The sequence below is a fragment of the Misgurnus anguillicaudatus genome, chromosome 9, assembly GCF_027580225.2.
Source record: "Misgurnus anguillicaudatus chromosome 9, ASM2758022v2, whole genome shotgun sequence".
Lineage (NCBI taxonomy): Eukaryota > Metazoa > Chordata > Actinopteri > Cypriniformes > Cobitidae > Misgurnus > Misgurnus anguillicaudatus.
Window position 1 is genome coordinate 20,606,549 of NC_073345.2, and position 12,532 is coordinate 20,619,080.

At 37.0% G+C, this 12,532-nt stretch overlaps 1 protein-coding gene across 3 annotated transcripts in view; it reads left to right on the forward strand.

The window, feature by feature from the left end:
• nectin1a (nectin cell adhesion molecule 1a) overlaps positions 1–12,060 on the forward strand; it is a 28,990-nt gene extending 16,930 nt beyond the window's left edge. Inside the window, exons 3-8 of one of the 3 annotated variants that reach the window (XM_055179673.2) lie at positions 1,282–1,581; positions 1,782–1,899; positions 1,976–2,127; positions 6,000–6,141; positions 9,037–9,103; positions 11,058–12,060. In XM_055179673.2, the coding sequence (XP_055035648.2) occupies positions 1,282–1,581; positions 1,782–1,899; positions 1,976–2,127; positions 6,000–6,141; positions 9,037–9,103; positions 11,058–11,291 (1,013 nt within the window). In that variant the 3' untranslated portion in view covers positions 11,292–12,060. Of the gene's footprint in view, positions 1–1,281; positions 1,582–1,781; positions 1,900–1,975; positions 2,128–2,805; positions 5,632–5,999; positions 6,142–9,036; positions 9,104–11,057 lie in introns of those variants that run through there. The other 2 variants (XM_055179674.2, XM_055179672.2) reach the window with 2 other exon arrangements.
• The last annotated feature ends 472 nt before the right edge of the window (positions 12,061–12,532 follow it).

Below are 12,532 nucleotides of genomic sequence, written 5' to 3' on the forward strand. Positions count from 1 at the left end.
TACATATTGGTACCAAATGGTGCATTTTAGTACCTCAGACATGCATGTTGGTACCAAAGGGTGCATATTAGTACCTCAACCGTACATATTGGTACCAAAGGGTGCATATTAGTAACTCAGGTGTACATGTTGGTACCAAAGGGTGCATATTAGTACCTCAGACATACATGTTGGTACCAAAGGGTGCATATTAGTACCTCAGGCATACATATTGATACCAAAGGGTGCATATTAGTACCTCAGACATGCATGTTGGTACCAAAGGGTGCATATTAGTACCTCAAACGTACATATTGGTACCAAAGGGTGCATATTAGTAACTCAGGTGTACATGTTGGTACGAAAGGGTGCATATTAGTACCTCAGACATACATGTTGGTACCAAAGGGTGCATATTAGTACCTCAGGCATACATATTGATACCAAAGGGTGCATATTAGTACCTCAGACGTGCATACTGGTACCAAAGGGTGCATATTAGTACCTCAGACGTGCATACTGGTACCAAAGGGTGCATATTAGTACCTCAGGGGTACATAATGGTACCATAGGGTGCATATTAGTACCTTAGGCGTACATATTGGTACAAAGGGTGCATATTAGTGCCTCGGGCATACATATTGGTACCAAAGAGTACATATTAGTACCTCAGGCATACATATTGGTACCAAAGGGTGCATATTAGTACCTTGGGCATACATATTGGTACCAAAGGGTGCATATTAGTACCTTGGGCATACATATTGGTACCAAAGAGTACATATTAATACCTCAGGGATACATATTGGTACCAAAAGGTGCATATTAGTACTTTAGGCATACATATTGGTACCAAAGGGTGCATATTAGTACCTCATGGGGTACATATTGGTACCATAGGATGCATATTATTACCTTAGGCATACATATTGGTACCAAAGGGTGCATATTAGTACCTCAGGGGTATATAATGGTACCAAAGGGTGCATATTAGTACCTTAGGCGTGCAAGTTGGTACCGAAGGGTGCATAGTAGTACCTCAGGCGTACGTACCAAAGGGTGTATATTAGTAACTCAGACTTACATATTTGTACCAAAAGGTGCATATTAGTACTTCAGAGTTACACATTGGTACCAAATGGGTCATAGTAGTACCTCTGAGGAACCCTTTGGTACCAAAGGGTGCATATTAGTACCTCAGGTGTACATATTGGTACCAAAGGGTGCATAGCAGTACCTCCGACATAAATAATCCAATTGTGCATTAATCCAGTGTTTTAAACCTTTATACATGTCTTGCAGCTCGGCCTATAATCCAGATGAGTCTGACCACACCCTCTATAGTTGTGGGATTCAAAGATCTGAAGATGACCGTCGCCACGTGCATTTCAGCCAATGGAAAGCCACCCAGTGTGATCACATGGGAAACCAAATTAGAAGGAGAATACAAAACCCAGGAGATACTCAACCCTGATGGGACGGTCACAGTTCGCAGTGATTACTTGGTGGTTCCCAGTCGAGAAATACACCAGCAGCTGCTCACCTGCGTCTCAACATATAATGATGAGCAACACACAGACAGTGTAAAGCTCAACATTCAGTGTAAGAAACTTCCTCCACTGGTGGTAACTAGTGTTTTCTCAATACTGATATGAGTAATACCAAGTAATCAAATATCAGTATCGGCAAAGACATTTTGTATCGGTGCATCTTTATTTGATAAAGGTTATCCAGTGTGTAGAAATTATGTATTATATATAATGCAGATAATGTTTATGAATTGTTTCGTTCCTACTTTACAGATGAACCAGAGGTCATAATAGAGGGCTTTGATGGGAATTGGTATTTAAACAGAGAAAACGTTCAGCTCACCTGTTTGGCTGATGCCAACCCACCCATCTCTATGTTTCAGTGGAGATAGTATGTGCATAGTTATATTTCATTCAGTTAATACATTCAAATGAAATACCGAAATAAATCCCATTTTTGTTTCCAGCTTGAACGGATCTCTGCCGAGCTCAGTAGAAGTCCGTGACGACGTGCTGATTTTCAAAGGTCCTGTAACCTATGACATTGCAGGCACATATGCCTGTGATGCCACCAACAGCATTGGGACAGGCAATGCGTCCGTTGAGGTCACCGTCACAGGTAAGTTATGTCTGCTTTTTTCTTAAACAAATGCATCCGGCTGCTAAGCATGTCTTTAGTGCATGTAAATGACACAGATTGTCCTCTATTTTCCAATCTGGCTCTTAAACACCACTTATTACTTTTCACTATGGAGACACTCACTGTGGTATTTTGTTTTCTGGCTGCAAGGTGTTTTAAAATCACTTGCTTGCTGGGGCAGCGGCTTGCATGTGGCTGCAAGTCATCCACATACCTTCTGAATAAACTTCATGGGCTTTGTTTTTGCATATCTCTCGAGTCATACTTTTCTCACTGCATGCTGTTAACATAGGGTGTGGTCTATAGAAACTTCATGTTTACATGTACATGCATGCTCATGTGGGAATGGTACACTGGCTTGCTTCACTGCTGGATCTCTTTGGCTAAGTGACAGCACGCAGGATTAAAAACATTTCCCAACTATATCCCCTACTTTCATTTATGCCTCCTATTTTAAAGACAACATGAAATCACAATGTAAGCTTTGTGACTTTAATCCCTGCCTATTAAACTGTTAAAATATAACTTTTTTGCACATCAAGCAATTTCATGGTGTCTTTAACAATCCCATATTGCAATATAAATAGAGATGGTCTATGACCTTCTCTTTAAGTTGAGCTTTCACATCCTTTCCCCACCATCTCTTTCCCTACCCAGAAACCCCTAGCTACCCACGTGAGATATCTCAGGAGCAAAATCAAACAGACATCTTCATCTACATCGGTGGAGCTGTCGTGTGCGGCACAGTGCTCATGTTGGCCATTACGCTCCTGATAGTGTTTTTCAATCGCCGGAGATCCACGTTTAAAGGAAACTACAGTGCCAAGAAGCAAATCCTGGCTAATGGCTACAACAAATCTGGAAGCCCAGAGCCGCAAGCCACTATCCCTCAGAGTTTGACCTTTTCTGATGACTCCAGCATCTTAGGTGGAAGCGTTCAGGATTTCCAAAGCTGCCATGATAGCAGAATAAAGACTTACCATGCAGGATTGATTGAGGACAGCTTGAGGAACAGATGCAATGAGCAGACATGTTTTTACGATTATGGATCTGACGTGGAGGTCTCGGTGGACATGGTTCCTCAGATAGATGGTTCTGTCATCTCTAAAGAAGAGTGGTATGTGTAAAATTTGAAGACTTCAGGAGTCCTCATCATTTATGTCCTCCCAGCTCTCTTTCTTATCATCTCACTCCTTTATAAGCAGATGTTGGGATCAAGTGAAATGGATTGACTATGGGTTGATTTACAAACACTGACTGACCAATGACTGGCCATGTGATAATTTCTCCAACAATCTCTAGGATTTTGCAATCATGGACCTTTCAGATGGATGTTAAGTTTTTAGGAAGTATATATTCTGTAATATTTACCAAGGGGCATGTAAAGCTCTACTGCAAGAACACCATGCAATGTGGACACAATTTTGTGCATGATCTATGAAAATATTCCTTATGTTTATTGTTTTTTATTGTTAAAACTGAATAGTGATATGCTACTTTATTCATATGTCTCATAATACAACAGACCTGGAAACACAAAAGGCTTTATACAATGAACTTTGCTCTAACAAATCCTGACTTGTTACAACTATGACTCAGATATGGACAAACCCAATCAATGAGCTAAAATTAACCTTGAATAGTCTAGTTTATGTAAGTTAACAATAGATGTACAATATTGTGCAAAGGTTGTGCTTAGGCTACCACCATCTTTGTTGTTTTAGCAGTTTTAATGGCCTCCATAATTATTTTTCACTCTCTTTATTGAGATACACACAAAAAATACAGGTGAAAAATGAACAAAATGTAAAAAAAACACTTTTTTTTTTTAAATGAAGCATTGATGTCAAATCAACATATATTTTATGTGACTTTAATTTAACAAATTATGTTAAATAATATTAACTTGTTTTTTGATTGAATTGACTTGCGAAACCAAGTTGTTTAACTTTTTGCTGCATTTTCTTTTTATTACAGTGTATTGACACTAAACACATCTAGAACTCTTAGGGGGCGTGCACACCAACGCTTTTACGCCCGCGGCCGGCGCATGCTTTCAATTGTTTCCAATGGAAGCTCAGCGTTTTTCAAATAAGCCAGCAGCTAGCGGTTTTCTTTTGCGCTGAAAACCGGCGCTATGCGTTTTTTCCGCGCTTAGCGCCGAGAGTTGAAAAATATTCAACTTTGGTTGAAAAGCTCCGCACAAAGCACTCAGCTGAAGAAAGCTGGCACTCAGCTGAAAAACAGCTGGCATTCGGCTTTGTCCAGGCGTTTTCAGCCACGTTTAAAAGTTTTGGTGTGCACAACCCCTTATGACTGAAGTCATTAGATTAGAATTAGAAATTAGGATTTTGTTTCATTTAGTTTTAAGAGAGCCTGCAGGTTCCTGCTATTGCTCACACTGACAAAAAAATATGCCCCATGAAGTTAAAACAACTTGGTTTTGCAAGTCAATTTAACCTACTATTTTATATTTTGACCTGTGATAAGTTGACATAACTTAGAAAAACAAGTTGAATTTGTTTCACTTATTTTGTTAAGTAAAATTATAAAACGGTTAGTTCCAATCCTTGATTCTGATTGGTCAATAGGTGTGCTTTATTCACGATAAAACACTGCTATGACCGCTTCACCCAACGGTTCTATTTAATATCACTGCGCCCTTAGCAACACCCTTAGCAACACATAAACATATAATGAGACAAAGTCTGAGAACAGTTTGTTGTTTTTATTTGAGCTTTCATGTTGTTGTTCGCAGTCAGGGACTATTTTTTCCAGCGGAAGGAATGCTTTAAAACCGGCACGTGTACACCGTCCTGTAATCTGATTTATGTAAAACTTTACTTTAGTGGCTGCAATTTAAAATATGACAGGCCTATATAGTGTGATGTTGTTTAAGGTTGTTTAAGAGATTATATAAAATACATTGTACTATACCACTTTGTATCACTTTATCTAAAATAATGTCACTTATTTTATGTCGTTGAGGAACAGGTTGAGTTAGACCGTTTTGTATATGTGTCTGTGTGTGTATAAAAATATGTTTTTACAATTACAAATTATCCCACTAACTGTTCAGTCATCTTGTAAATGTTGCTTAATTTATTACAAGAAATCTTTATGTTTTGTTCAAAATGTGAAATTTCATTATTCTGCCAAGACAAGCATACTCAGATTCAGTACAGTGTTCATTTTGTGGTCTTGCATATTCCTTATTTATTCAGAAACACTGTGATTTGTAAAGTTTGTGAATCCTCTGCTCTAAACTAATAAAATACATATTCACCATGTACTGTGAGAGTCAGTGAAGATAAAATGAAAATGTATATTGTAATGTCAATTGTTTGCTGTGATATAGTTGGGTCAACTAAACCAGACATTCTTTTTATGGGTCACTTATTTGAAGCTTGTTATTGTCTGATCCTTACTGAAACCATTATGTCATTAACATTTCCTTTTACAGCCATTAAATTCCCCCCACGACAAATCCTCCTTTCATTGGTTGACATTGGCATTGTTGCTTTATGTACACAATGACCTAGGGTAAGCTCCCATGAATACCTTTCGTTTGTGAGTACGAGTTCATACAAAAGTGGGGCATGTATGCTAATGTGAGCCGGATGTGTTGCTTTTTTCTCACCATGACAAAACAATAGGACTTGGAGCATACAAAGGAACTATTATCATTGATGTTACAGCGGAAACATGTAGCGAAAAACTGGTTTGAGAGGCATGCCATAGATCTGCTCTGTGATTTAAATATTTCAGTATACAGCATTAAAAGTCAATGTCTTATTTAGCATATATGGTGGAATTAGCAAGGAGATGCCCATCGTTTATTTTTCCTGCAGAAAACCCAATGCCACTGAGTGCTGCAGAGAGGGTGATGGGTGTCCTTGGATGGGTGATCGCCCTGGGCATCATACTCAGTATAGCTGGCACAATGTATTTGGTCAACAAACGGCAGAAGCACAAGGGGTCAGACAATGATTCGTAAGTACTCGAAGCCACTAATACCATACTGTACGCTCCTTTTGATCCGTTCAAACCCAGTGCATTAATAATGACATCTGAATGAGAACTTGTTTAGAAGAATAACTTGTTTTTAAAGCTCACATAACACACAGTTTCATGTTAATCCTGAGTACCTATAGAGTAGAACTACATTTTCATATATCCAAAGAGTCTTTCATTTTATCAGATTTATAAAAGACATCAGCTGTACCGATTCTTTCCAAAGAAGCTCCTGGAGCCATACCAGGGGTAGAGAGTGTCACGAGCAAGCAACACATACAAAACATTATCCCACTATCTCTGGATAACTTATGATTCACTACATGTTTGTGTCGTTTACATTATATGCCCTTACGTGATGATTGCTACAAAACACAGACATTTGATGCAGTTTTACTCACTGTCTGGTTGGGACCGCTTCATTTCAGTGAAATCCAACACACACACACAACACGGATAGACAAACTATATCCATTGTGTCCATAATTTTGGGTTTATTGGGAAGCTAAACAAGCTTAAATTTCCCTCACAAACAACAACACACTTCTCTGGTGACGTTGCTTTTTTGTCAGCCGTTGGTTGGTGTGTATGTACGCTATTCCGGTTAAAACCTCCCTTGAACGTGAGGCTGCATGACGTAATTTTAATTTTGAAGCATTAAATCTTCAAAATATACGGTCATGCGTCACATCGTTGGAAAGCTTAGACTTTCAGGATTCCATTAAGCGCACACACAAAGCATAATATGATTTTTAGCAGTCATAAAACTGTAATCTAGTTGTTAGTAACCTGAACGGGGTGGCGCCGATTTAGGATATTTACTTACCTTCAAAATCTTCCCTTTATCCGCTTCGGTGAAATTGTCCAAACAAATTGTTCATAAATCCCCAAAAAACCAAGAAAATTGAACATCCAAGCCTTTTAATCCAAAACGATTTGTTCATCTCACAATTTTGACGTTTCTGACCGAATTACGATATAAATACTGTATACAATATAGTTCACTAACGGACATTCGTTCGAATCCCACTTTTCATTCACGATTTATAATGAATATATTCGGATGTCACGTTTATTGTGCAACGTCTGAGGAACAAATACGCCCCCTTGTGGAATTTCAGCCTTCCATAAGAGGCTACAGTGCCCATATAAGGACTTCCATTGTACCTTCTGCATTGAAATTGCCCATAAAAGAAATAAAGCAATATTTTTATGTATGAATCTTTCATGTTCGAAAAAACTTTCCGAAACTTGTACAAACCCTGCCGAAGTGCATTCGGCACTGAAATACGCTGTCGTAAATCCAACTGCTTTTTTGACAATTTCTTAAACAGCGTTGTTAAGTCAGAATGCATGAAATAGCTTTAAAGCTCGCATAACACATGCTGTTTCTGCATTTCTGATGTTAATCTGGAGTACCTATAGAGTAGTATTACATCCTTTATATCTCTGAAGAGTCTTTAGTTTAATCAGATTTATAAAAGAAAGATTAGCTTTACCGATTCTTTTCCGATAACGTACGAAAAAATATAGAAGGAGAAGTTACTACCGCGGGAGGAGCGAGTACGAGTCATGCAACACTATACAACACTGTTTAACTTATGATTCACTACATATTCGTGTAATTTATATAATATGCACGCGACTATTTCCAACATAAGACAGAAGTCTTACTTAACGCATGCAACTCGTTATGACCCAGTTGGGAAAATCCACTGCATCAAACACACACGCAAAACTCAGCTGCTACCCCGGATAATAAACTATATCCATTGTTTCCAAAAGGCTGGCTTTCTTCTCCTTACATCCAAAAACACATTTCTTAATTCGTGCCATTGTTGAGTTTTGAAATTAAACAAAGCTGAGTGGCGTGATAAGATGTTTGTAAGCTCTAGCGTCTCCCTCTGATTGACAGGTGGGCGGGGTTTTCCGGGGGAAGTGCCCATAAAAATAAGTGATACGTATAGAAACGCCTGAAACGTCAGCTGGACCCGTAATCAAAAAAAACTTTCCGAAACTTGTATGAACACTGGCGAAGTGCATTCGGCACAGAAATACTCTGTAACATGCCCAACTGCTTTTTTGACACTTTAGCGTGAGGAAACAACTCTTAAACAGTGTTAATAAGTCAGAATGCATAAAATACCATTTAACCACCCCTTTAACAAACCCCCAAAGTACCACTGGTACTTTTACATTGTGTCATATTTACATTCTTGTTTTTATTACTATTTTTACATAACAAAAGGGCTTTTTATCACTTTAAATGTGTTGGGAGTGGATGTTGTATGTTTTAATTGCCATTCTTCATAAACTTCCACATCATTATCTACAAAAAACTAATTATGACTCAGCTAAGCTTATAATGAGTTATAGCCGGTTAAGGTTACCAGTCTGACACATAAGTGAATGCTCTGCAGAATTGTTGAACCAAAAATGAAAATTTGTCACTATTTACCCTTATTTCAAACTCATATGACTTTCTTTTATGGACCACAATATGAAAAGTTTAACAGAATCTCTCTCCTGTGTCCTGTATAGTAAATAATAACAGGATTTAAATTTTTAGATAAGCGATACAATGTTAACCCCCTGCTTCTCACTTAGCTCTTAGTGATGTTGTAGGCACAGAATCTTACTGTAAATGCAGTAAGACGTAAAACCTAAAGCGTCGCTGTACATACAACCCACAAATGTCAATTATTAATGTTTTCAAATATTCATTTTAGGACATTAAGCTATAAAGTCCTGTATATATGGCCTTGTTATTCCAAAAAGGCATTTGACATTTTGAAAATATGGGAATTACAGCAAAATAGGCAAAACTGCCTCGTGCTTTGTCAAGGCCCTATCACTGCCTCTGTGTCATTGCAGGAATAGTTCTTCTCCTGGCCACAAAAAGCCTTCCTCATCTAAAAAGAAATCGGCAGATGACTTCCAGGTAAGAGAGCACTCAGTAAACCCACAGAAAACACCATGGGCTCTGAGCATTTTATCAGATGAAAAGATGCACTAATGCATTGTGGTCTGGCTTTCGACCTGAATAGAGGTATTGAGGAGAGGAACCTGCAGTGACTTAAGACTCAGACATAGCGAGCAGCTTGCACCACCTACTGGCGAAGTGACCAAAACAGGCTATTATTGTTTTCTTATTTATTTATTTATTGCTTAAAGAACAATTACGTAAGGAAAATGCCTATAGGGTCTACAGTACATACATATATAGACTCACTATAAAGACGGCCTTTCAGCATTATAAGTCTTGAATGTTATATAAAAGCACACAGTGCTAATTCTTTAAGCACCTTAGAAAAAAAAAGGTTTCTGTTTACTAAACCTAAAACAATAATGTGACTGGACCACAAAAACAAGAAGAGTATATTTGTAGCAAAAGCCAAAAATACATTATATGGGTCAAAATTATCAAATTTTCTTTTATGCCAAAAATCATTAGGATATTAAGTAAAAGTCATAATCCATGAAGATATATATCATGTATAAATCTCAGTTAAAAAATGCCTTCATGACTGGTTTTGTGGTACATGGACACAAATATCAAACTTAAAATATAGACAATTTCAAAAGATGTAAACAACACTGGTCCAGAAGCACTTTCTGTTTCAGTTTTTTAACACTACATAAATGTTGGAATAAAATACAACCAACAGAACATATAGACGGTTTCATCGGATGCACGTGATACACGTCTGGATCCGAACTTTACTTCCGGTTTCGTTTTTTTAATGGTCTGACTAGTTGCTAAACTGATCTCTTGAACAAATGCCTCGTCGAAAATAATAAATGTTTTGGTTTCCTAGGTAATCTATGTGTTGTTTTTTAGCTTGTTATATAAATAAACTACATTTAAAGTGCTTTGTTGCTATTTATTATTAGCAGAGTTTACCGGAAGTTACGTGCGGGCCGCGACAGCCGCTTGTTTATGTTGTTACTGCTGAAACCGTCTATAGAACTGAATCAAAAAGTTAAACAAAAATCTTAAAGATAATGATATAGTGAAATTAAGTCACAAACTGAAACAGGAAGTGTTGTTTACATCTTTTAAAATGGTCTATAATCACTAAATTAATATTGTATGCCTCATCTTTCAAGTTGTATTTTAAGAAACAAAATGACGGTTTCAGCAGTAAAAACATAAACAATTGCTTTCTTGGAACACACGTAACTTCCGGTAAACTCCGCTAAGAATCAATAACAACAAAGCCCTTTTAGAGTAGTTGATTTCTGATAAAAAAGGAAAAAACAAATAGATTATCTTAGTTCATATTGCATAGCTAAAAGCGTATAAAAAGCTGCCAAACCTCCCACAGTGGTGATTCACGATCACCGTCTTCCCCTGTCTTTAGGAAAACAAAACATTTGTTATTTTTGATGAGGTATTTGAGTTCATTTTAGCCTCTAGTCAGACAGACCATTAAACAAAAACAGAAACCGGAAGTTAATGTCAGACCATACGCAACCGCGACAACGCACGTGCATCCGATTAAAACCATCTAACATCATATAATAAAACACAATTACATATCAATTTGTAATTTCATTGAATATTAAAAATTCCAGTTGCAATGCACAGAATGAACGGTTCACGTTTATGTTAAACTTGGATAAAAATGTTTAGCGGGGTAAAATAAACACGCCACAATTGTCTTCCTATTACCTATTTCTTTTTGAAAAAAAATGAATTGTAATTTAGGTGTTATCATTGTCACAGGGTGTGTTTCAGAATTGGTGGACTGGATTTTGAACATATATGCATATATTAATTTATAGCTTAAGTGTTCGGCATATCAGTGTCATGGTGCCTGAGCACTCTCATAAAATTTACAAAGCATCCATACTCTCTTTTTTCTCTCCGACCTTGTATCTTTTTCACACAGAGCCCTGGGAGGTTTTACGACGAGCTTCCGAACACAGCTGACTATGTGAGTTATCGTCTGGCGTGTAACAAAGAGGATTATTTGGAGCAGCACTCTCCACCCATTCAACCTCCACTGACCTTCCTGCCCCAAAACCCCTACACTCATCACAACAAACAGACCCCCGTATTCACTTACCCCACACCCCCCGGCCCTGTATCCTCATACACCTTCCCTAAAGAACAGTATGTATGAATACAACCACAAACTCTTTCTGTCTCTTTTCAGTTGCTCTGTATTTTTTGTGTTATTCATACAGCAGCTTTTTTACTTTGTGTTTATCTGCAAAGTTAAACCTTTTTACCGTCTGTTAATCCCAATGCGGAATTGGTTTACGTGCATATTAACTCTAATGATTGGATTTGTTCTGTAAATAGTTACATATTAAAAGCATCAGACTGATTTCTGGTTGTTTATACATAATAAATCTGCAAGATTTTGATTTTCGTGTCCAGTGATCTTCATTAGATGCATATATTATTGCATTATGTTATAAATCACTACTCTTTTATGTGTTCTTTTTGATTTTTTTAACATGTCTTTGTCTTTTGGCTACTTTCAATTTGGCGTTTTTTTTAACTGTGGCAACTTTTATTTCCCAGAATTTGGTTCTGTCTGTGAAATGTGTTAATATGAATCTTTGAGGTGAATATATAAATATATACTGTATGTGTGTAAAACTTTTTTTGCCTGTACAGAGGTAAAATGTTTATCTAGATCTGTATATTTCTGTGGTCATTTGTCAATGTTTACTTATACGCTTTGTGACAATCTTGCAAAATGGTCTAAAGTACTTTTATACAAATTTTAAGTAGTAAAGAGTGTTACATATATTACATATAGCAGAGAACTGTGAAATTCATTATGATATTACACAACTGTGTTGTTATACTGATCAACTATACTGTCTTAATTGCATGATAGTTTGTTCTTTTGTTTTCTACTAAAAAATAAATCTTAAAGTCAATGTTTATTGTTGTTTTTTAATGTTGGGAATTATACTTAATGATGTTGCATAATTTATCAGTTTTCTTGTTTGTTAGGAAGGCATTTTAATGATCGTACGCAACTTAAACTGAAAGAATAATCCGATTATTACTGTACATACCATCTGAAATGACCACAACATGACAAATCAGAGTTTATTTTTTCTGGTCAAAGAACTTGTTTGTCCTAATTGCTCAAATAATGATTTATTTGTACAGTACACTACTGAAAATCTTTCCCAGACTGATTTTAGCTGGTTTACCTGGTGTAGCAGGCTGGTTTTAAAGGGGTTTTGGCAACTTTTTTAATTGATCAGGTTGGAAAACTATAAATGGCTGGATTATTTTTATCCCATGCTGGGGAATATTGGACAGAACACATGCTGAGTTAAAAATTACACAATGTTGGGTTGTTGTTGTTGTTGTTGTTACTGTATGCAATGGGTTATA